At 36.4% G+C, this 26,600-nt stretch overlaps 1 protein-coding gene across 3 annotated transcripts in view; it reads right to left on the bottom strand.

Moving 5' to 3' along the window:
* The window catches only part of FRMPD4 (FERM and PDZ domain containing 4), a 742,306-nt gene that overhangs the window by 96,775 nt on the left and 618,931 nt on the right, over positions 1 to 26,600 (bottom strand). For all 3 annotated transcript variants that reach the window (XM_056808256.1, XM_056808255.1, XM_056808257.1), the window contains one exon: positions 24,459 to 24,561. In XM_056808256.1, coding sequence (XP_056664234.1) covers positions 24,459 to 24,561 — 103 coding nt within the window. The remainder of the gene's footprint in view (positions 1 to 24,458; positions 24,562 to 26,600) is intronic.

The raw sequence follows: 26,600 nt of genomic DNA, 5'->3' as shown, positions 1-26,600 counted from the left end.
AAATGACCTGTTATTCTGATTTTATAATGACTTTATAAGCAGCAAATTGTAGACTGGAGAACTAGGAGCACCAAAGAAAATCAAAGCAAAAGTGATGAGAGAAGAAAGATCATGGGGCAGGCTAATTTCCAGGGCCAGCTTCAAATTCCTTTACTTCATCATTCATGGAAAATCATCCATTAATGTGTGAAAGAAATAGAAAGAAGGCAGGAAATTGGAATGGGAAGAAATGAATTCTTGAAAAATCATCATTGTGCTTTTTAGAAGCTTTCAACAAAACGGGTATTTTTTCATCATCTGTCTAGGGAGAGATTATCTTTTGTTATTAAGATTGGCTGTACAATTTAGAAATTGCAGTTCTCTGAGTTACCCAAGACACCTTAGAGTGCTATATCAAAAATATGTTTGTAGTGTTATTTCCCCAATGTGAAGGGAGCAACTCATATTGATTGGGTTCAATGAAAAAATAGTCTTTCCATTTCTAATATCCTTGATTTCACATTAAACATAAATGAAGCACCCTGGAGTAAAATTTCAGCATGTGTGATCAAATTTCAGCTGCAGTATGCTATGGTTTAGTATCTGAGAACCCTGTTCACAGAATCACCCCATTTATTAGAAGGAGAGATGAGCTATAAACACGAATATAACCAGAATAACAACAAATAGCTAAAGAGAAGAGAATGTTTCACACTTTTATCTCCTCTCCCAAGGGACAGAAATAACAAGATCTGTGTCTTTGGGATCCTCTCTTACTTCATCTAGAACCAATAAAGATTTTGTCCTGGTTGGTTAATTAAACTAGGATTACTAAGAATGTTTATAAACAAACATATTAGATTGAAAAAGAAGCTTATTGGGAGAGAAGCATAAACTCTGTTTTAGTGCAGATTAGGAAATATACTCTAAAATGTATACTACAGAAACATTTATTAACTGCAAGGAGGAAATATGCCTTTAAGGATTATGTGAACTCATATGATAGTCAATAACATGTTTATCACTTAAGTTGCTTACGTTTGCTATTTGATGACATGAAGCAATATAGCTGCTATATTCATGAAATAAAAGCTGAATCTGTAGCTTCTTCTGCTTATGGGACTGCAAAGAGAAGTCTTTATATAACATCTAAACCAAGGGGTGAAAGAGATGTTCAAATCTATGAAATTTGTTGATATCTGGATAACCATATAGAAGAATAAAGGATTCTGCTAGGTCAACAAGCATTTCTGAACCAATAATAAGAGTGCAAGCAATACCCGCTTCAAGCTGCTTTTTAAACAAATCACCCATCCAATTCTTCAAGCTCATACAAAACCTTATGGGTTTGTACTTTTTCATGTTAATCCCCTCATCTTTTAGTCCTTCTTTCTTCATTTTCTCAATATCAAAACAAATTAAAATAACAACAACACACACTCACACACATGCAACAGCCCAAAGAAAATTCATTCAGCGTTTGGCTCAGTTGCCATTGTATGGCACAAATAGATAACTACATAGTTTCTCGAGATTGGTTATGGCCTTATGATCTAGTTTCTTCTACAATTAGGAAAAACTGAGGATAACCTGAGGGACATGCTAGATGGAGCCAGCTCAGATTGGCTAATGGGATCCAATTGTTAAAATTTCAGGGAGAGTATTTACAGCTCAGAATTAGGCAACTATTACAAATCAGGGGTTGATTTATTATTATTTGATTGTCTTGTGAAAGTGATGGATAAAATGCTAAAAAAGCAGATTATACTTAAAAGTGCGTCCTACCGACATTTTCCTTAGAGGTGGTTGCTAAATATTTATCAGGACACTATTGACTAACCTATACTGTTTACTACTTCTGAAATAGGTCATTATGGACAAAAGTGCATCTCTCCTGCAGTTCATGGGAAGGATAACCCTTTGGATAGAAATTGTAGATCCTTTTAAGTATGGTTATTTCATCATTTTTCAATCTTTGTGACTCCTTTTGCAGTTTTCTTGGCAAACATACTGAAATGGTTACCGGTTCCTTCTCCAGCTCATTTTACAGATGAGGAAACAGGGCAATAGTGTTAAGCAACTTTCCCACAATCACATAGCTAATAAGTGCCTGAGGCTGGAATTGAACTCAGGAAGAAGAGTCTTTCTGGCTCGAGGCCTGGCATTTCATCTACTGTGCTATCTAGATACACTTTTATGTTTTAAAGCATAACAAAAATATTTATTGCAATATTTGGATATAATCTCCCTGTTTTTTGATCTCAGAGCACTTTTTTAACCCACTCTAAAGCATTGATCACACTGTAAATTGCAGATTACGCCTACATTTGCACATATTTATGTGTATATATCTGTATATTTTGTTTATTCATGGCACTAAAAGATAAGCTATATTGATGAATAATATTATACATAAATCACATGCATTTCTGAGTTTTTAAACTTTTTTTTGTCATCTGTTGGGCTTTGTGTGCCATCTGCGGCTTCTGCAAAACTCTGATTTTATTTCTTATGCTGACCTGAGATAGATTGAAATTGCTATGGGGGAAATTGTGAAGTGGAAGGGATACATTGTTCACAGTAAATCTGAATTTTATTTTTCAAACTTCAAGTTTCCATCTTAGAATCGATACTATGTATTGGGTTGCAAGGCAGAAGAGAGGTAAGGGCTAGGCACTGGGGGTTAAGTGACTTGCCCACGGTCAGACACTTCCTAGCTGTGTGAATCCAGACTTAAACCCAGGACTTCCTATCTCTTGGCTTGGCTCTCAATAGACAGTCACCTAATTTTTTCAAAATGAATTTGTAAAACGTTATCTTGAGCGAATTAAATAATTTTAACATCTGCAACATTAAATCACTTTGTGTCTTAAGAGCATAAGGGAAGAATAACATATTAAAGTACTATTATTAGGTGTTTTTTTTCTTCCTCTGGTTCATTCATCTCTGATATTTATTATATATTTTAAGCTGAAAAGGATTGCACCTTGTACAGAAGATGCTTACAAAAGAATTGGAAGACATAGTTACTGACATCACTGATTCACACTCTCATTAATTCTGAGGTTTTAAACTTCAAATCTTAGCATGTATGTATTTAAAAATATTTTGATAGCTGTATTTAAATATAATTGCACTCCCTTGTAAATCTATATATGTTTTATTTTATGCAATAAAAGACAATATTCTGATAAAAAGTCCAGACGTTGCCCAAAAGACTCAGGGCAGACAAAAAGCGTAGGAACTCCCTTAATAATTGGATATTACAGTATTGTTGATGAAGAAGTGATTTTGTCACTCATTTTCATTTATTGTGAATGAATGAGGGTCACGCATCATTCTTTTTTTTTTTAAACCACTTACCTTCTTTCTTAGAATTGGTTCTAAGGCAGAAGAGTGGTAAAGGCTAGACATTTGAAGTTAAGTGACTTGCCCAAGGTCACATCGGTAGTGTTGGAGGCCAAGACCTAACTACCCCAGGCCTGACTCTCTGTCCACTGAGCCACCTAGCAGCCCCTTCCTCACATCATTCTTAAAGAATCACTATATTTTATGGTACTCGTGCCATAGGTAGAGGGGGATGCTCCCTTGCTCCTCTCCATCCTGCCTGACATTTCTCCCATCACTCACCCCTCTGCTCAGCAGCGCAATGGGCTCCCTCCCAGATCTGGGGTAAGGTGGGATGATGGGGATGCTCACATGCAGTGTGAGGGTTACAATTTGGGTATTCAGTATCTAAAAGGTTTACCATCACTGATCTAAGTGATTAATTATCGCCCTAAAGAGACATGTTTGATAACTTTGGTAATACAAACACTGACAACACCTGGCTGTTTCATTTTTTTGTTTCTTTGTTTTTGGTAGAGGAGGGCTTTATTATGCTGATTAATATTGACTATTGTTTGCTTTTGTATATGGCAATCTCTTAATTCTCATTTCTTTACTTTGCATCATTTCAAATAAATCTCTCCATATTTATTCCAAATTCTTAATGTTTGTCATGCTTTAGGATTCAGAGATAATTTGTTCAACCATTGCCCAATTGTTAACCCACCAACTTTGTTAGCTCAGATCACTCTATGCTTTCCCCTCATTAGAGGAGATTTTTTTTCCAGTATCATTTCTCTAGAAATGCTGACTTTCCCCCCAATCCCTACTGCACACCAGAAAAGCTCCCCCCCTCCCTGCAAGCAAGTGTTATCCACTCTCCTCGATGTGTAGTGTCAGCACACTGAGGGAGAAGCCAGTACTTTCCTGTTTTCACTTAAATTGCTTGGTAGTCTGACTATAATAGGACCTTATTAGATCATACATCATCATGGATACTCTGCTTGTGGGATGTCAAGGGGAAGTACTTTCTTTGTTACTTTACTCAGCTATAATCCGAGGTCCCTAAAACCAGCTAAAATTAGCTGGGAAGGTGACATTCCAAACAGTCATAAAAAGTTCCTATTGCAAAACAGGACTCTTGTCCAATTCTGCATTGTACAGAATACAATCTGGCGTTCCATTCATTTTTGTCCAACAGTAAGAGGGACTTTGGTGGTCAGGTGGTACATGGTAAAAGGGTGAAAAAAGGAACAAAGTGGATTGAATTTTACTTTTTGACTGGGTCACCCTAACCTTGTCCATTTTCCTTCTTTAAAGGGGTCCCATCTCCACAATTACAACTTGTTTCACATTTAAAAGGAAAAAAATCTTTATCTAGAATACTTTATTATCTTCTGTGTTGAAAACCTGAGAGGTTAAGAGTTATTTCTTTCAGTAAGTCCTCAAGGTCAAATTATTTCCCCAATAATATAAAGAAATCTCAATTTTTGATGTGGCAAATGTTTTTAAACAAATTGAAAAATTTTAGTTTTTAGAAAAGTTTAAAAAATGCTGAATCTTTTATTCTATTCAAATTAGTCATAAATATACAACTGATAAGCTCCAGCCTGGGTAACGGCATCATAAAAACTGCTCTCATCTCATCATAAAGACATAAGTTGTGCTAACTACTTTCTCTCAGAATGTGACTATCCACAGAGCTATTCTGAAGCCTGATTTCACATCTCCAGATTTACTGAGCAGCTGACTGGATTTGTAATTTGGCCAACTAGATAGACTCTGAAGAAATCACTTAAGAAGAGGACTCGATAGAAATCTTGAAAAGCTGTGATTTACTAAAAAGGTGCTAGTTTTTGCATTGCCATACATGGGAGGAATTTGAATAGGAATAATTCATAAAATAAATAATATAAATAAATATATAAATATAGTAAGGATACCCTACTTTGGAGGAATTTCATTATCATGCTCTCCGTCAGTGAGAGGATTTGAGACCTAGCTTCTTCATAAAAGTTTCATGATGCTTTTGTGACCTTGGACAAATCTCCGTCTCTGAAATCCTGTTTCCTCATCTGTAAAATGAGGAGGATGGAATAGATAGAATATATCTAAGGCAATACAATTCTAGGTATATCTGCCACATTAGTGAGAAAATTGGTATGCAGAATAAGTGTCAGTTATGTGAGAGGGAATTTTTATTTATTCTAATCTTTGGTCTAGTTTGAACAAAGCTCTAGTCTCAAGATATTAAAATAGATGAATTAAAAGTGAAAAAAAGTTACATCAATCAGTCAGATGAGAGGCAACCCTTGCTATATTGTCAGAAGCCCTGTGTTCAAATCCCTTCTAGGAGGCTCAGTGCACAGAGTGCTGACACTATACTCGGAATAACCTGTGTTCAGATCTGTCCTTAGATACTTATTTGGTCTATAACCTGGGCAACCACTTAACCCTTGGTGGCCTCAGTTTTTTCATCATAAAGTTGAGATAGCAATAACATTCATCTATATAATTTTAGCTTCTATTATTATTATCACTTGTATTACCTAATGACCTAACCTCTCAAGAATTCAGTTGCCTTAGCTGTAAAGTGAGGGTATTAGATTAAATGCCCTTTCTTCTAGCTTCAAATCTATGTTTTTATGTTCAATGTGCTATGTCAGTATTTGAATACCTTATTTATTATTATTTTACATGTTTGAGGTATATGAAAAGCTCATGTGTATGAATGATGATCATCAAATGAGAGAAAAGAAAAATGAATTACTATGAAAAAGAGGACTATATAAGAGGGAAGATAAAAACAGATTTTAAAAAGTTGAATTGATTTTTTTCTAAAGACATTTAGTAATGGTCATAGTTATTAGCATGACGTTTTCTTGGATTGCTGTGAAACCCTCTAAAAATATTGGAAAAACTCTCTGGTCAAGTCTAGTTCAACACTATAGAATTTTCAAAAATTTTATGTTCCTTAAATACTAGTACTATTTCCCTTACTTTTCCTCGACCTTATGTGCTGTTAATGTCACGTCAACAATATGAAACTGACGACTAATGTGATCTTATGATTCCAGGAGCAGCAGCTGACAAGTGAGTGTCACATTCAATCTGGATGAACTCCATTTGGAGTCTTGCTTCCAATGAACAAACTAATAGAACCAGATAGTTGCCACATTTTGTTTTACCTTTCCTTCAGGAACAGGAAATAATGGTATTGTTTGAAATCCTCAAGGGTTTCTCTCAGTATTATGCATAGCCAAAAAATGTCTGGAGCATCTCTGGAAAGGGTTATCTTAAAGACTTATCTTCCTGAGTTCAAATCCAGCTTCAGACAGTTACTAGATGTATGACCCTGGGAAAGTCACTTAATCCTGTTACCTCAGCTCCTCATCTATAAATTGAGCCCAAGAAAGAAATGACAATCTGCTCCAATATCTTTGTCAGGAAAACCCCAAATGGAGTCATGGAGAGTCAGACAAGACTGAAAAATGCCTCAATAACAACAAAAACCACCTCTGGAATGCATAGGATTTGGGATAATTTAATTTCTAATGAGAAGGATGCCCCTTGTTAAGTTTCCCATCATATCTGGGTGTTTTATCATTCATCATTCATGACTTGGTACATAGAGATAAGAAAACTCAATAAAAATATATTAAGGGTTTCTGGAATGCTTATGACATGGGAACATATAATTTCTAATGAGAAGGATGACTGTCTTGAGAATGTTTTCTATTACATCTGGGTTTGCATCATTTATCTTTCATGGCTTGGTTTATAGAGATAAGAAGTGGCTTACTATGTACAATTACTGATTTCATCATGGCACATCTTTACCCATGGGATGAGTTTTATGACTCTTACCAGAGTCTATATTATATTATAATTACCCATTTGTTTTATATCCTGTACTGGATTAGCTTGTTTGTAAGTATGATCTATTATTTGCCATTGTTAGATTATGGTCCACCTAATGCTGAATCTTCTCAGAATCAGGCTCAAATTGTGGGTATTTTTCATAACCGACCTTTCCCTCTGGTTCACTTGCTCACATCTAATTAAAAAAAAATGGAAGTATTTGAAATGAATTCAGATCTCGGCATTCAATTAGTTACCAGGCTAAGAGACTTAGACAAGAAAAATTATTAAAGTATTAAAGCATTTAATCAAGATAGAAATGAATAGTAAAACAACACAAAACCATCCCAGCTATAACTCTGAATAAGGCATTTCATCCCTCTTCCACCCATCAGAGTTTGGGAAATCAGATCTTTCAAAAGACTAAAGCTTAGATGGAACCAGATTTCTTATGCATTCTGTCTGCAATAGCAATGAGAAGGGTTGAAGCTTTCACTGAAGAGAGTTTTGGCATCAGTTGGATTTTTAGAATTGTATGAAAAAAAATCCTTTGTATTACTTTTGCTGTTCTTAAAGGACTTCCTGCTACTTACTAGCTGAGTAGCTTACTGAGGCTACTCCTAGTCTCCAATTCAGTGTTTAGTTTAGCTTGCCTTAGACCTGATTTGTCACTCTTGAAAGGAATTGCTTCTATTGTGTCCTGACTTATCTTCTTGTCCTAGTGGTCATGAACCTTGGAAATGACCTCCATCACACACTTGTTTCATGACTACCTTCTATTAATTCCCCCAAGAATTTCTCTGCACTGTTATCAATGGCCCATGGGAATTATTGTAGTTCTGCTCCATTTTAGTCACATCTAGTCTAAATCTCTCTAACACCTCGGATGGTGCCTTGAACACAAGTTTTCAGTAAGTGTTGACTGATATATTGATAGGGGTTAAAATGTACATACCTCATTTGAAGAAATATCTCTTTACCTCTATCTCTGATGAAGAAGTAAGCAGCATTCTCTTCACCAAGAACAATCCTTCTTCATGTAATTCCGATCCCATCTCCTGTTTCCACCAGTAGATTGTTCTCAATTATCCTCTTCTTCCCTTTTCTCTTTAATTTCTTTCTACTAGATCCATACCTACTAACGTGCCCAAGTCTTTCCTATCTTTTGGAAATCCTCAGTAGAACTTATCTTCCCCTCAAGTTATCATACTATATCTGTCTTGACTTTCTTAGCCAGATATTTAAGGAAAAAAAATCTTCTATATTTTTTGCCTCCAATTTTTTCCTGTTCCTGTTCCTTTATCCTTTCCAATTTAGCTTCCAACCTTATCCCTCAACTGAAAATGTTTCCTCTAAAAAGAAAATAATCTCTTATTTGACAAATCAAATAACCTATTCTCAATACTCATCCATTTTGACTTCTGCATTGCATTTGACCCTCATCAATGCCCTCTCTTTATAAATCTTCTATTTTCAGTGTATATGTTTGAGAATAGATTTCCTTATTTTGCCCTGGCTATAAGTGAAGAGCCATCTCCTTATATTTATTAGCATTGAAGCTTTAACCTACTCCATTTTTCCAACATGGGCTGGTGTGTATCTCTTCATAGAGAGTCTAGTGGCTTTTCACTCTTTGGGTCTCACCATATTAATGCCAGTCTCCATGAAGATTTTCACTTGACTTTATCTCAATGCAGCTCAGAATCCTGTAATTCAAGGCCACCACCCTTGGCCTTCCATAGTAGCAGAGATTACCAGTATGTGCCAATACCCTTGGCCTTTCTTTTTCTTTCTTTCTTTCTTTCTTTCTTTCTTTCTTTCTTTCTTTCTTTCTTTCTTTCTTTCTTTCTTTCTTTCTTTCTTTCTTTCTTTCTTTCTTTCTTTCTTTCTTTCTTTCTTTCTTTCTTTCTTTCTTTCTTTCTTTCTTTCTTTCTTTCTTTCTTTCTTTCTTTCTTTCTTCTCTCTGTTCTCTGACTGCTACTTCTTTTCTCCATAGTCTAATCAATTGTCAATTTTTAAAATTTATGCACTTTTATTTGAACTAGTTTTAAATCAGTATATAGGTAAAGCTCCTCCTCTCCCCCAAGTACTGGCACCAATCTCATTAAGTTCCCTGGGAGACTGTAAAGTCTTCATTCATATCTTTGTTGGGGGCAGGGAGAGAAGTTAGGAAGCTATTTGCTATGAACTGCCAATTTTAAAAATCAACTATACCTCTTCCATACCTCACTCATTCATCCCATTCTCTCTACTCATAATTACTAGAATTTTCTGCTCAATTAACCTCTGTGGTTCCTTATTACTTCAAGGATCAAATATAAACTCTGCCTGTTATTTAAAACCCTTCAAAACCTGGCTCCAGGCTACCTTTCCAGCCACATCATGCATTAATTCAATTTATGTTTACTATAGTTTACTCAGTCAGATCTTTTAATAGTTCATACATGATACCCCATCTCTCATTTTCCTGCCCTTGAATTGGCTCTCCCCTCATGCCTAGAATGCATTCCCTCTTCATCTCTGCCTTTTAGAATTCAAAGTTTCCTTGAAGTTCAGCCTTCTACTTCTACACAAAGCCTTTCCTTTTTGAAACTTTGCCTCACTTAACTCTAACTCACATACAAGTCAAGACATCACTCTGTGAAGCCATTGGTTCTCTTTGAAAATGAAGGATGACTCCTTCCCCCCAAAACACACACACACATCTATCTATAGATAGACAGATCTATCTATCTGTCTATCTATCTATCTATCTATCTATCTATCTATCTATCTATCTATCTATCTATCTATCTATCTGTCTGTCTGTCTATCTATCTACCTATCCATCCATCCATCCATCCATCCATCCATCCATCCATCCATCTATCCATCCATCCATCCATCCATCCAACCATCCATTCTTGCTATCTTCCTCATTTAGATTGCAAAGTCTTTAAGGCAGGGGCTGTGTGTCTTTCTATCCCTAGATACCAGTGCAATAACTGGCACACAGTGGACAGTTAATAAATGTTTGTTTGTTTGTTTATTGATTATTTGTGATGGTCTGAAAAGTTACCTTCTCTTAAATCCAAAGAAAGCAAACAGAATATATCTTCATTTCAGAATGATTGCAGAACTATGGAAGATTCGTCTATATATTTTTTCATATTTTGACAGCACACTTAAATAAATAAATAAATGAATATATATATATATATATATATATATATATATATATATATATATATATATATATATATATATGCTTCTTTAGTCTCAGGGCCCTCCTTTACTATTGCTGCTCTTCCTCCTTTTGAAATTCATTTGTAAATTCTTGCAATACTGTAAGTACAGGGCTTCATTTTTGCTTACTGAGCAAAGAACCAGAAGGCAATGCTTTTCTTTCTTTATTTGGCTATGAATGGAAGGCTAATTCTGCTGGCCTTGTCCCCGTGTCCTTGGTGAGGAAGGCAGTCCTGGGAGAAAGCGCCTCATCAGATGAGACAGCATGCTTAGGGAGTGATTAGGAAATTGGTCATAGAATTATATGTAAGTAGCCTCATAGGGCAAAAATATTTCATGTGGAACAGTGTGCAATGTGACTGAGTGAAAAGAGCATTTGACTTAAGAATCAGGAGAAACACGTCCCAGTCATAGTTCTGCTCTAGTCTATCTATGTGACCTTGGACAAGATATTTAATCTCTACCAGCCTGTTTCCTCAGTTCTTTAATGGAGAAAATAGCTTTTGTGTAAGATACTTCAGGGGGTGATTAGGAGCAAAACAAATGCTTTGTAAAGTACTGAGATATTATATAAATGGAAATTGTAATTGATATCTTATCATAATTTCATGCCTTAATTAATTGTTAATTAACATTAATTATTACAAATGTAATATAAAATTACTTAACCTAATTATAAATAATTAATATTAATATCAAGTAATTGTTATATCAGAAGAGAAATTTTTCATGCGACAAAGCAATACAGATGTTTGGTAAAACATTTAAAACATGTGGGGTTGAAGGACCCTAAAGTGCTTTTAGGTTATTGTTGGGTAATTCTTAACTTAATTTTCTCTCACTCACAGGACAAGTATGAGAAGTTATAGCTTGATTTCTGCCTAGAAATTGCAAAAAAAAATTGCATCATTTCTTACTAGTATGATACTTTGTTTATCGGTGGTTACACTGGTGTAGAAGGATATCCATGTGTCCTACCGGCATGGGGGGTGAGCAGAGGAAAGATGACAGGAACTCTCAGCACAGAAATTTTGAAGTGCTAGGGGAGGAACTCATGAGAGAAAAGGCAAGTGAAGGAGATATTGGCTGGAGAAAAAATCACAGGACAGCTTAGGAAAGAGGAAAGGGAGAATATAGGGAGCTAAAGCCCATTTTGACTTGGAGCTATCAGATAGTCAGTGACAATTCCATCTGTAGTGGCAACTGATTCAGAGAGGGCTAATGTTCCTAGTAGAAGCAGAGCCAGGAGCTATTTCCTCACTGGTTCCTGACAGGAAGAAACAAGGCTTTCTGAAATAACAGGAAGGAGTAAGGCTCTCTTCACTTAGATTATGGGAAACAAAATTACATTAGAATCATAGGATCTTAGCATTTAAAGGAACTAAACTGAGTCAAGTCTGCCTCTTTACAACTTTTACTAAGACCTCCCAGGACCAAGCAAAACTAGTCTGTGAATCTTCTTTTTCTGATGCTGTTTCAAAAACTTAAAAACAGCTTTTATCCTCTGTGTTTTATTGTTTTCAAATGAGAAAACGTGCAAATCACTCAGCAGAGTGCCTGGCACATAGTAGGGCCTTAATAAATGCTTGCTCCCTTCTTCTCTTTCCTCCTAAGGCTAAGGATCCTCCATTTTTCAACTGTATTTCTCACATGCCATAGTTTCAAGTTGCCATATAATACTGGTGCCTTCCTTTTAACAAACTCTAGAGTTAAGCAGAACAGTCCAGATTTGGTCTAAAAAGATGTGTGGTGGTACCCTGTCTTATATGGATATTATATATCCATTAACGCAGTTTGAGATCAAATTAGCTTTCTTTTTTTTTTGTCATTGTTACACTGTATTCTCATAATTGAACTTTTCCTTAAAATCTTCAGACCCTTTTCACGTAAATTATTTTATGAGTTATATTTTCTCCATTCTATACTTCTCTATTTTTTGGACCTAGATATAGGATCCTAATTAGATTTAACACCTAGTTTTGGTCTATTGTATGAATGTGGATTATAATTCTCTCCTCTCTCTCTCTCTCTCTCTCTCTCTCTCTCTCTCTCTCCTCTCTCTCTCTCTTCCCCCATATGTATATATATATATATACATATACACACATATACATAAAACCTGACTCTCTTAGCTCTGTCATTTACACAATTTATAAATATGCCAGCTACCCTTTCATCCAAGTCATTGATAAAATGTGGAAGACAATAAATGTTAATGACAGAACCCTAAAACATTAAACTAAAGATTTACTTTTAGTTTAATATTGAACCATAATCATGATTCTCAGGATCTAGTCAGCCATCAAGTTTCAGACAAATGTAAACAAACATTTTGCCTACAAGGATATCATGAGAGACTGGATCAGATGTTTTGATGAAATCCAGGTCATCTATGCTAGTAATACAACCCAAAAAAGGAAATAACGCCAGTCTGGTTTGACTTTAAAAAAAAAAAAAACTCATTACCTTCCATCTAAGAATCAATACTATGTATTGGTTCTAAGGCAGAAGAATGCTAAGGGCTAAGCAACGGGGATTAAGTGACTTGCCCAGGGTCACACAGCTAGGAAGTGTCTGAGGCCAGATTTGGATCCAGGACCTCCCATCTCTAGGCCTGGCTTTCAATCCACTGAACAACCCTGCTACTCTTGGTTTGTCTTAGTCTTGATGACACATCTAGGTAATGCAGTGGATAGAGCCTTGGGCTTGGAGTCAGGAAGATCTGAACTCAGATGAGACCCTAGACTTACTAGATGTCTGAACCTGGGCATACAATTCAAAAAAGGAATCTTCACATGCCTTGGTTTCCTCATATGTAAAATGAGAATAATAATAGTGTTCACCTCATAAGGTTATTATGAGGATCAAATACAAGTGTCAGCTATTATGATGTTATTATGAAGCCACATTATCTTATAGCAATTACCATTTCTCCTTTAAAGCATTCAAATATTTCTATCACTGAAGGGAATAAAGAAGAAATTAATTCTGAAGATCAAATCTCAATCATGTTTCTAGTTCCTAATATGAAAAGTATTTTATATTCCCCAATGTGCTCTAGGATTTGAGAAACTGACTATATAACGATGTTTTATTTAATATTTTACTTGATGCAGAGTAGAGGAACTCAGTCAAATGAAGGCAACAGAATTAAATTACAATAGTCCTTTCTTCTAAAGTCCCTTCTGTAACTCTGATCATTAATTATATTTTAGTAGTTATTAAATAGATAATAACAATCATTTCTTCTAGTCTCTTCTATAACTCTGATCATTAATTACTTATATTTGCAGTAATTATTAAAATATAAAGACTCTAATACTTAAGAATAACCAATTTATTAATGCCTTATATACACAAATAATAGGGCCACAAGCTCTATTGGCACTTAGCAGAAATTTAAGCTGCTTCAAGGTCCCTCAGAGTCCACATATTTATTATTCTCTCACATATCAACATAGCTAAATATAAACAATTCTCTAAGTACCACCAGTCTCACTTCCTTTAGGTTTTTAAGGTTTTAAGAGGGTAAACATTTAGATTTCTAGGTGGTATTTGGGGAAATGGTAAATAAGAAGTTACTGCTGATTCCATTATACATTTTCTCTTGTCCAGATTTCTTTAGGGCTGAATATGTGAATATCATCTCTAAACCCAAGACTAGCTTTCCTCCTAGCCATGTGCTAAGGATGGAGTTTTCTCTTAGCAATATAATGGTGGATAGATTTCTAGGTCAGAGGACAACAAAAAGTTTATTCATTTGTGCATTTATAACTATCATTTTCTATTATTTTTTCTTTGCAAAAGCAATTTAGGCTGGAAAATAACCATCATTCACAATACCGTTTCTATAGGAAAATGTTACATTTCCAAAAAATCAACTTTAAAAATTAGTCTTTTAAGTATAGTTTAATTATAGCCAATCAAACAAAGAATGAGTATTTGATTAAGCCCTTATTCTGTGCCAAAAGCTATGACAGATTCTGGGAATACAAAGACTAAAATGAAATAGTCCCTTGCCCTTAAGGAGCTTATATTCTACCATAAATCGGAGATTGTCTGCATTTAATTCTGCAGATTGTAAATGTCTAGGGAAAAGATTCTTAAGACATTTGTGAAGAGAAAGAAATGGTGATTTCCAAAATGCATGAATTCCTTAAAGGTTTTTAAAAATTATTTAATTAAAAAATTCAATACTTCAAAGAGTGAGATAGAGTTGCCAACACAGAACACCATGAAATGAACTGAACTAGTATAATTTCATGACTGCAATTATATCCCTTTTAGAGGAGAGAGGAAAAACCAAAATGCTGTTACTATAGCAGTAAATTGGTTTCAGAGAGACCCTTTTATTTTTCTTAAGAAAAATAAATTTCTATAATAAAACAATGAAAAGGTAAGAAAAATAATCTACCAAGAAACACAAATGTTTCTAGAAGCAAAATATAACTCTTAAGAAAATGCTGAAAAGGGAGTTTTAAAAATGCCCGTACCATTTAAAGAAAAGAAAAGGATGCCAATTTTTAGAGAGAATTTTACAGTGTTATTAAAATGATGAGTGTTTTTTCTACTTCTCTCAGAGTACAGAAAATGAGATATTTTATTAAGGAGAAAGATAATTTATCTCATATAAGATATAGACATTAAGATACATTTTGGCTGAAGAGCTAGATAAAAAGCCCATTATTTTGCAAGACCTAAATTTTTAGCTTAGTATATACTGCAGACAGATGACAAAACTGATGAAAAGGTACAGTAGCAATTTCCCCCAGTGGTGATGAAACTGAATGGGCTATTTTAGCATCATGGGGTTATTCTGATGCTATTCATTCCACTAGAAATGCAATGCTTTAAAACACTTTGATGGAAGAAGAACTAAAGATATCGACTCTGTTGTGAGCCAAGTCACTTTGTTCCCTAATGTGTGGTGACTTTAGGCAGGTAAAAGGGAGTGACAAATTCAGATCAAATTGATGGCCTTTTGGTCAAAATATGTCTTAAATGTCAAAAGGTTTTTGCAGCAGAAAGTTTAGGAAAACTGGCTATAGATGGCTAGTTTAACGAATGACAACATATTCATGTCACTGAAGGGGAAAGGAGGAGGTAGGGCCCAAGAATTAAAGCCACAACTGAGACTACTGGAAACCTGAGGGAATAGTATATTCCCAGTATCTTGGAATCTTGGGACAGACAGGTAAGGAAATATTAGTTTTGAGGCAACGGCTGGAGAAATCCAGTGTGACCACTGGAAATTCTTTATCTATGAGCATCAAAACCTCCAGTGGAAAGATCTCTGATAGGCCACCCTGACCCTGAAATATATCCATTCATAGAAAAGTTCAAATGATTTTTAATTGTGTCATTGTTCTCTGGGTTTTATGAAACCAACATTCTACCTTACCTATACAGCACTGGTCACTACCTTTGTCTATCAAATTTAGGGATAAGATTCAAGAAATAAGAGGGCAGTGAGGTGGCACACTAGAAAGAGAATTAGACCTGAAACCAGAGAGACTCATCTTTCTGAGTTGAAAATCTGGCTCAGACACTTACTAGCTATGTGACTCCGGGCAAATGACTTACCCTTCTTTACCTCAGTTTCCTCATCTGTAAATGAGAAATGGAGAAGGAAATGTCACAAAGAATCAGACATGAATGGAAAATGACTAAACAACAACCAACAACAAGAAGTAAGACCTGAAATCCCATCTAGCTATGACAATTTAGAGTTTAGGAATTGATTATAGGGAATGGCTAGGGATTCCTCTTAGACAGTGATGATCCAGATGTTCCTGTTTAAAAAAATTACTGTTGTCATATTGCTGAATATGGCAGGGTCTTTGAAATGACAACCATAATCATGGAAGGAAGTTCAGTCTAACTGCCTATATAAGAAAATCAAAGTGAATTAAGAATGTCTATGTGCCAGATTTTGAAAGGTAATTGGATGGAGATACAGAAGTACTTTATACGGTGGTGTGTATCTTGGATAGATCTATCTCATAAGCCATGAACTGGATTGATTATTTAACAGGAAGGGGACAGTGGAATGAATTGCCTTTGGGAAACTATGCAATGCTTTGTGTAATCTAAAGTTTCTGCTTGAAACAAAGATTTTTTTTTACAATAATCAAGCAACAAGAATTTATCAAGTATCCACTATGTAAGAGGAACTGTGCTAGGTGTTATGGATATAAGGAATGAAATGATCCCTATCCATAAAGAAGTTGTATTTTAATAGGAGAAACAAGTATAAATACACACAGACATGTGTTGTGTGCATGTATATACACACACACACATGTAAGTATGTATAATATATGGAGAGAAATACACAAAATAATTAACCTAAGGTAAATTGGGAGGGAAGATATTAGGGAAGATCAAGAATGGCTTCAGGGAGAGAGTGTTTTTTGAATTGTGTCTTAAAAGAAGAGAAGAATTCTATGAGAAAGAAGAGATAATAAATAAATGTAATCTAGACATAGTGGACGACCAGTGTAAAAACATGGAGAAATAGAATGTTTTATTTGAATAATAGAAAGAAGATCAGATTGACTGAATCACAGAATATGAGAAGTGTTCAATGGACTGGAAAGAGGTTGGAGGCAAGTTGTGAAGAACTTTAAAAGCTACAGAGAATTTTATATGATTCTTTTTAAAAGAAATTAGCATTTATTATGTGCCAAGCACTGTGCCCACCTCTGGGGATACAAATACAAGCAAAATTAAAAGGTAGTCTTTGTCTTCAAAGAGATTATTCTTTTTTTCTCCTATATATGTGGTATTATATTTTATTTAAAATTTTAGTTAATTAATTAATTACTTTAGAATATTTTCTCATAGTTACATGATTCATGCTCTTTCCTTCTCCTCCTCCCTCTTCCCTCTCATAGCCAATGCACAATTCAACTGGGTTTTTACAAGTATCATTGATATGATTCTTGATATAATAGGGAGCCACCATAATGTATTGAGTGGGACAGTATCTCCAAGGTGATAGTTGTATGAGCAGAGAAGTAGTTGGATGTTATGAGAGATGCTATGGAGATGGAAACAAAAAGATTTTGGCTGGCTATACTGGGAGAGGAAAGGAGGAAGTTATGTAAGGGGAATGAAGGAGGGGGGATATTGAGGGAGAATGAGGAGTGAAGGATATTAAGGATATAAATGTGCGGAACTAGAAGTATGGTGGTGCCTTAGGCAGAAAGAGGGATATTTAGAAGAGGGAAGGGTTGAAATAAGTTTAGTTTTAGAAATATTGCATTTGAGATGTCCCTGAGATATCTAGTTTGACATATCTCATAGATATCTTATGATGTGGGCCAGGAACTCCAGGGGATGAGGAGGAGAGACTGAGGCTCTATAGATAGATTAGTGAGTCAATTGCATAGGAGAGAGTGAGACAGAGACAGAGACAGAGAGAGACAGAGACAAAAACAGAGAGAGAGAGAGAGAGAGAGAGAGAGAGAGAGAGAGAGAGAGAGAAAGAGATGAGGAAGAGGAAGAGAAGGAAAAAGAAAAAGAAGAAAAGGAAGAAGTAAAGGAAGAAGAAGAAGAAGAAGGAAAAAGAAGAAGAAACTAGTATGACTCACAGGAAGAGGAATGATATGTATGATAAACTAGGACAAGAGAGAGGAAGTCAGGAATGATGAGAATCAGGGAAGAGCAAAGTCACAAAAACTCAAAAGAAGAGATTGTCCATGAGGATAATAATTAGCTTTAATCAACAGTGTGAAATGGAGTAGATAGGTTCAGAAATAAATATTGGATCTGGCAATTAAGAGATGATTATGCTAGATATAGTGAATTACACTTATAATCTCTGCTACTGGAGAGGCTAAGAAAGGATAGTGGATACCTTGAACTCTGGAATTGTGATCTGTAGTGTGCTTTTGATAGAGTTGTATGCACTAAGAGGTACAGTCCTTTAACTCCCCCCACCTCAAATATTTTCCATGATGTTATATGGCATAGAATATCATACTTTCAAAAGAATTAGAGTTGAAGATCATTCAAAAGGCAATAGAAAGGTGCGCAACAGGAGTGAACAGGCTATAACACCTAACAATGAAAGAATTTCAGAGGCAACTCAATATAAGTGCTGGATATTCAAGTAGTCTGGAAAAGAGAGACTCACCTAAATCTAATTCAACGACAAGTAAAGACCTCACCTTGAGATTTTATTGGACCTCTTCAAAAACAAGAATGAACCGCACACATTCATTGCTCAATAATATAAATCTATAGGAAAGACTCCAGTATGTTAGTATGAATTTTGTAGAGAATTTTTTTTATGGGGAAAATAAAAGAGTTTGACAGGATAAGAAGGTATGGCCAGATCAGAGTTTCATAGCAGAGCTGGGATGTCAGAGGTCATTTAGTTTAACCCTTCCATCTTTCCGAGCAGGAAAGAGTACAGATAGGAAAAGTGCCTTTTTGGAGTTCATGGAGTGTTAGAACCAAAAGAATTGGCATAAGTGAAGAAATACACCAGGGAGATCATCGATCATTACTTTATCCATATATGAGTTGGTAAAGTCCTTAGTGATATGTTATACTAACCCACAATAACTTGTTTTCACCTTCGAGAGGAGGGAAGTACTATCAGGGCAGGAGAAAAGTAGGCTGGAGAGTGGTAACTTTTGGAAAAAGGGCTTAAAAATGAAGAGGAACAGAATTGTTCATAGAATTATACTGGAAAGAAGCTTAGAGACTAGAGTGGGTATCAGGAAAGAAAAATTCAAGTTCTAGTTGTACCAGGTACATATTAGATGGCACTGTGCAATTCAGCTTTCTGGGCCATCGTTTCCTTCTCTGAAAATGAGGATCCTGACTGAGAGGCTCTCTGATACCCTTTCCAACTCTGACATTCAATGACTAAATATAGAACCTATTGTTCACAAGGTGGGGTTGCTACATAAGTTATGGTTACTGTTCAGTTATTTCAGTCATGTCTGACTGACTCTTCGTGATCTTATTTGAATTTTCTTGGCAAAGATACTGGAGGGGTTTGCCATTTCCTTTACCAGATCATTTTATAGATGAGGAAACTGAGGGAATTCGTGTTAAGTGACTTGCCTAGGGTCCTACAGCTAGTAAATGTCTGAGACAACATTTGAAACCAGGTGCTCCTGTCTCCTAGTATGGCACCCATGCCACCTAGATGCTACACAAGAGTCCTACTTTAATGTGATCTTTTTGCCTTTCCCTCCTATTTTTTCCCTCATCCTTTTCTTATAGAGCAATAATGACTTATATTAATATAGTATTTTAAAGGCTAAAAAGTATTTTTCTGTTATATTATTTGCTTCTAATAACAGCCCTGTAAGATAAGTTGTACAAATATAGGGAGAGGGCAGAGACTTGAGATTTCTTTGAGATAGGGTGCTACTGGTAAGGAAAGTCTTTTCAAGGCCTTCCCTGAAATTTGTAGTTTTAAGGCATTTAGAGTTTATGACTTCACCAGGGTGACGTGGCAAGTGTTGAGATGGGATCTGAATCCACATACGACTCCTCTTAACAACCCAACCCAATATAATGTAACACAATGACCTAACTATTGAATATTTTATAAATGCTAACATCTAAATCCATATTGAAGAAATAGGTACTCTGTAACCATGGCTTTGGGCTTCATTCTCAAACTTCCTCACCCAATGAGCATACAAGTAACCCAGGCTGAACAAAACTTCAACTAATGAGTGCTAACGTGCTGTGCTTGTTAATGGGAAGAAGTTTCCAATTTCCAATGGGACCATAAGCCCCACAAAGTCATTTAGGAAACGTGGTCTCAAAACGAAAACGTGCATGCTTCAATTTAATGCTGCTCCAGGGCCAAAAAAAAGCAGGATGGGAAATGAAGCAGGTAAGATTTCCCCGAAGATTCAGTTGACTCTTATATGAGCTCAAGACTTCGGGCATCCTCATTCATCCCAGCTGTTGTAGTATTCTTTAAGGTAAAAATAAACTAGGCAAGAAATGTGGCAACTGCCAGATCTTTCCTGAGCTCAATGGAGACTGCTTCATTTCCAAACAAGGGAGAATTCCCCATTAATTTGAAGGATAACATCGTCAACATCACGCTGTTTTAGGGCAACTGTTAGATCACAAGGACTCCCTTGTTTTGAATTAAAATGTTAAAATTGCAGAATGGAAAGGAAGCTCAATGAAATATCAATGTGTCTAATACCAAGAGCTTTTCTGAGTCCCCAGTGCTTGGGTTTATTAAAGTTGGTATGAGAAACAAGCTATTTAAGAGAATGCCATCATACTATAGTGGAAAACTCATTAGGGAAAGAAAATCCAGGAGGAGTTTTGCTACTAATGACAGTCACTGGAAAGGCAACTGATGCAAAACAATCATTCTGATGCTGTGAGAAAAAGACCACCAGCTACTTGATTAGTTCCACACTGTTTCTAATGAGAGAAAAAGGCAGAAACATAGACTGTTGGCCTTGGTATAAATGTCAACTATTTTTCTCACTCCCTCCTTTTAAAGAAGGAAAACTGTTTCAGATCCTTAATGATAGAAGCTTGTGGGTTTAACTTTCAAGTCAAAAGCATAAACCTCAATGAGAACTGCCCTAATAAAAAATCACTTAAGGACAGGAATGGACCTGTGATCTTATGTGTGTAAAGAGTTCCCAGGGAGGAAATACTTTTATCAGTGGAGGTTTGCATCTTCTTGGCAATTTACAATCTTAGAGTTGCCTAGAGCTTCGAGAATCTAAGTGTCTTGCCCCAGATCATACAGCTAGTATATGCCAGGGCAATACTTGAAACCAGCTCTTCCTGGGTTCAAGGCCAACTGTCTATCCTCTATACCATGCTGTTTCTTAGAACCAAAGTGACCTCATGCCTTTTTCCCCCCAAATCATCAGGATTTAAAATCTTATTTAGCAGTGGGCTTCTGTGAACTTGCTTAATTTAAAGAAATACACTGTGGTTTTTGATATTCATAAACCAGATACTTGTGTTTTACTTTTCTATTAGCCTTTTAACTAGTTCATGAACAAATATGCTGTTTTCTTCCATGATGCATAGAGTTATAAAGGAAAAGTCTTTGTTTTCTCTTGAATGACTCTGGAAAGACTGCTAAGAAATTGTCACACCCTTCCATATGGCTGACAGGACTTTGTACTTGTCTCTGTTGTGCAGTTATGCCCAACTAAAAACCAAATGTTACCATTTTGTTCATTCTCCCTTAGGGTGTAAAGCTTAATGGCTACATATCACAGTGATTCTGCTCCTGCTGTAAAGCAAAATGTCCAAACCACTTTCAATCTAGGTCAGTTGTGATTTCCCAAGATGTTGGAGCAGGGACCATTTTTAGTTCATGCGTGGGGAAAGGATGCTTTGCTTCCCTACTGGACTGCACAGGTGCAGCCTAGAATGGGCAACATTCCAGCCCCCTCACTAGGACACCAAAACATTTCAAAGTGTGCTCTGTGAGGCATGGTATAGCCCTGGGGCATCCCTTTACTCAATCCTTATGCGTAGACAAATACAACTGCTCAGGACCTTCTCTGGGGTGTTGGTTAAATGGGAAATAGCTGGGATTGACTGCTGAAGGGAAATTTAGAGGGCTCTTAAGAAGCTCATCTGATTCTATTGCTTTGGAAAGGAGCTCCAGGCCACTTGGGGGAGATTCACAAAGTCCTGGACTTATTGAGTGAATGAAATTACACTTAAATGCTCACTATGTGCAAGGGACTGGGCTCAGGATCAAAGGGAAACTTCCATATTTTTGCCTTGTCCAAAGATTTGTTAGACAGGTATCCCTTATCCAAGAACCATCTAGATTAGCTGATCTGGTTTTGGGAGAAAAGCTGCCTAGGCCTGTCCTTCTCTCAAACAGCTCTATGGTATCCCTGGATTCCTCAAGGGTATCCCTTATCATTCTAAAAATGTATGCTGTTTTCACAGTCAAGGAAATAAACTGGCTCAGGACTTGGGCAAGTGAACCTTGGCAAGAAAAGACTCACACATAGTCAAGGACCTGAAGTACAACAAGAATCTAATGCCTTATAGGAGCCTGTGACTTAAGGAAGACTTCTGTCCTTTCATCAACACTTATTTGGTAGGGACTGTGGGGCAACATTTTAAGGATTGATGACTACTTGTCTGGCAACTAAAACTGACTAAAGAAGGAAAATATGGAAAGAAGAGAAGTAAAAAAAATGAAGAATTATATTTACTTCTAAGAGGCAAAAGCAAGTTGGAATCAACAGAGAAAGGAGATAATGGAAAAATGCTCCATAGTAACTTTACAATTTAGTTCACAGAGGTGGTAAAGAGCATCTGTTATCAGATATTTTTTTGGAGGGGAGGAGAGAAGTTTGGAATAATGACAAAGGAAGAGGAACGATAGTAGCATGCCTGTATAAACTAAAGTGGAGGAGGGAATAAGAATTCTAATTGGCTTTTGGGAAGCTGTTTGGTTGTCAAGTATATATATTCCCTTTGCCATGCTCAAGCAAAGGCATATGGGAGAATGAGATGTTGCTTTGAAAACTTTATCTCTACATTGTTCTGTGACTTCCACTCCTTTATGGGATCTGGCTGGGGAGGCCCTGATGGATACAAAAATTAGAGGGATAACCGAAATGTCCCTATTTTAATTGGTAGAAACCATTAGACCCCAAATATTAAAGAAATCTACAACTGTATCATCAATTCTTCTATTCCTTTAGTTTTTATTTTAGCCATGATTAGAAGCTTTTAGCATACATACTACTCAAAAGATGAACATCATTCATCATAAGCTCCTTAAAAGCAAAGCTTATTTCACTATTTAGTCTAGGCATGCCCAGTACATAGGACAGTTCCTGAGGCACTGAAGTGTTGGCCAAGGTGTGACATGCATGCTTTGGCCTGCTAGAGGGGGATTCTCAGTTCCCCCTCTCTACGGAGCCTGAGGACATATTTTGCTTGCCTTGCCCCTTTGCCCAACAGCCCAATGAGAACATTTCCTCCCTCTACTCTCTGGGGTAATACTGGGGACTCAAAGGTGCCTTGAAAGTGCAGTTTGGGCATGCAATCTCTAAAAGGTTTGCCAACTCTGCAGTGTAGACAATATAATGCTTGTTGGCTGATTACTTTCATAGTACATTCAAACATCATGTAAGATCTTAGAATCAGAGCTGGAAGAGTTTGTAGAGTACATCTAGTCCAACACCTTTTTCTTTATTTTATATATTAGGAAACAGAGGTCCTAAGAATTATTTGAATAAGACTTCACAGATTGTGGCAGGTCTGGGATTTGAACCTTGACTCCAGGGCCAATGTTTATTTCATCACACCTCATGGCCTCTCAATATATTTCTGTAATTTATCATGACTTCAACTAGAAAGTTTCTGAATTCTCAATAATTCCCCCTTCATTTGTTTGCTTTAATCTTCAGCTGACATTGAATACCAATGAAGTCCTAAGAGGATTGCGCTATCGTCATTTCACTACTTATGTAAAAAGACAAATGCCATTTCTATTATATTATCAGACATGAAATAATGAAGCCACTTCCAAGATGTCCCCCCAAATAACCTAAGCACATGTGAGTGGATTCAATCATATTTTTGGCTTGTTTACTCTTCTGAAAATTTAGGAATGGATTATATACTCAAAGCTGAAAAGAACTGAGTGAATTGGCATGTCTGTATTCAAAGAGATGCACACAGACACAAAGACGTACAGTTATTCTTAGACATTTCACTTGAGATTGGTTCAGAAGTTAGATATTTTAGCATCTGATGATAAACTGAGAGCACTTTGGCATCCTGGGGGGAAAATAGGAAGAAAAAACAGCCCAATTTGTATGTAATAATAGAAATAAGAGTTTATGAGGTGAGACCCATACTTTGCCAAAGGGGAAAAAGAACCTTGCGTTTCTTTCCATTATGGTGCAGAGTGGACGATTTTACCCACACTTATTTGCATATTCATTAAAACTGAACTTTTTTTTTTTGGCTTTCACATAGGAAAGTCTTCCTCTGCCAATTTCTATGGCAGGACAGTGAAATAATGTTTGTATATTACAGGACAAAGTCACAAATGGATCAACTACCTGACAAGGTCAATGACTCTCTCCCTCGGAGCAGTGCTGACTGGCTCATCATTAATCATTACGATCTGATCTCCTGGGATAAGTTTTCCTTCTGAGGGGCCACCTGGAGACAAATGAGAGTTAAGTACCAGTTAGCCGATCATTGTTAACACACTGACAGTCTCTTCTCTTGTGCCTCAGCACAAGAAAATTCCTCCTGTAGAATTGATATCTTCTATAGAAAATGGATCAGGGTGCTGCTAGAAACAAAGGGCTTCTCCCTAGGTGCACAGTCAATGTTTCAGTCTCTGACATACTATTTTTCTGGAGCTAGAAGTGAATAATTTCTTGGCTTCTGAAGTCTATTTTTTTTGTTGTTGTTTTGCTACATATGGTAAAGCCACATCTGCCTGAGCTAAACATCTGGAACAGATAGAAAATATCATTCAGTGAGAAGTAGAATATTGCTTCCAAGTGTCTGGGAACTTGATATGATATGATAGACTTGACATTTGATTGAATTTTTCAGTTTTCACCCAGATGTTAATACTCACAGAGATACAATCCAAGCCTTTTCTTTCAAATGTCAATGGTGCTTTTATTTTTTATTCTTTAGCAATGAACACAAATGAGATTTTAGGCACAACAGAACCTATATGCAATAAAAGTAGAAACACAGAAATTTTGAGCTAGATAGAACCTAGTCTAACCTCCACAGCAGCTAGGAGGCACAGTGGATAAATTGCCAGACCTGGAATCAGGAAGACTTGAATTTGAATCCAGTCTTAGACACTGACTAGTTTGTGACCTTGGGTAAGTCATTTAAATTGTTTGCCTCAGTTTCCTCATTTGTAAAAATAAGCTACAGAAGGAAGTGTTTAATCACTCTAGCATCTTTGCCAAGAAAAGCCCCCAAAAGGGGTCATGAAAAGTTGAACACAACTGAAAATGACTAAACAACAACCAAAGTCTAACCTCCTTCTTTTATTGGTAACCAAGTTTTTAGAAAGGTAAAGTCACACACAACATGCTCAAGTCACATTGCTTATTTGTGGCAGAGACAGACCTGGAACTTGAGTGTCTTGATTTTGTCTACTGTTCTTTCCTCTTATCCATATTGCTTTCTATTTTTATTTACATGAATCCTATCTCTGAATGGCACAAACTGAAATCCATATTTAATTTTTTGGGTGAGGATTGGGTAGAGGGAGCAGAGAAATCCATATCTATGGGACAGTATCCATGGTACAAGGTGTCCAAGTGAAGCTTAAATGGTATTGACTTTCATAGAACGAGTTCTCAAAATACTGGTAAAACACATTTTTATGCCATTAGGATTCAGTCACATTGGTAAGTGACCAGTTGCCAACTGTTTCAAAATAAGAGTTCTTTGAATGCACCACACTGAAGTGATTACTTCAGATACCAAGTAGAGTCCCAGATGCATATGTTTCAAGCTGAAATAGACACGTCACTCAGGATGACTCAGGAAGATGCCCTCTTTAATTTAGCTGTTATGTGTAAATCTTTTTTCTCTTTTCTCATTCTTTCCTCTTCATGTAAAATTCTCTACTCTCTCGGTCTTTCCCAGGCTTCTCCCTCTTTCCTCTACATATGGCACCTGCTGCTAAGCAGAGGAAAGTCTGCTGTGATAGTATCAGCAGGAGCAAAGAGGAGGCTGGGAAAATCAATGACAATAAATAGTTTTTCTTATTGTCTCAATCTGGCTCTCTCTTTCCTACCCCTACACTAGTTTAGCCTGTCTTTGGGGAAGAGAAATGTGGGCAATGGCTAGATTTTGACCACCAGGTTTACCCTACACTTTCTTTTGGCAAGAGGTAGTTGTAGGAAGAGTAGAACAGAGAGTCAGAAAAAAAGTGGGAAGGGACTGGCGAGCTGGGCAGGAAAATGGGCAGCATGCCCAGGGATAAGCTATGATATCTCTCAGAAGATCTAGCCTGGGCCTGTGCTGTGACCTAATAAGAGACCAGTGCCAAGTATATATATATATCTAATGTAGTGACAGCAGACTCAAGGGAGAGTTAGGTACCCCTGTTAGCCCCTAGAAGAATCCTGTGTTTTTTTTAATAGCAAGCCTATAGGTTACTTAAGTCTATTTTTTGAATACAGTTCTCATTTACCTACTGAGTTTTATAGTAGTTA

The sequence above is a fragment of the Monodelphis domestica genome, chromosome 8 (assembly GCF_027887165.1).
Source record: "Monodelphis domestica isolate mMonDom1 chromosome 8, mMonDom1.pri, whole genome shotgun sequence".
Lineage (NCBI taxonomy): Eukaryota > Metazoa > Chordata > Mammalia > Didelphimorphia > Didelphidae > Monodelphis > Monodelphis domestica.
The sequence above is the reverse complement of the archived record's forward strand: the minus strand, read 5'-3'. Positions and strand labels throughout refer to the sequence as shown.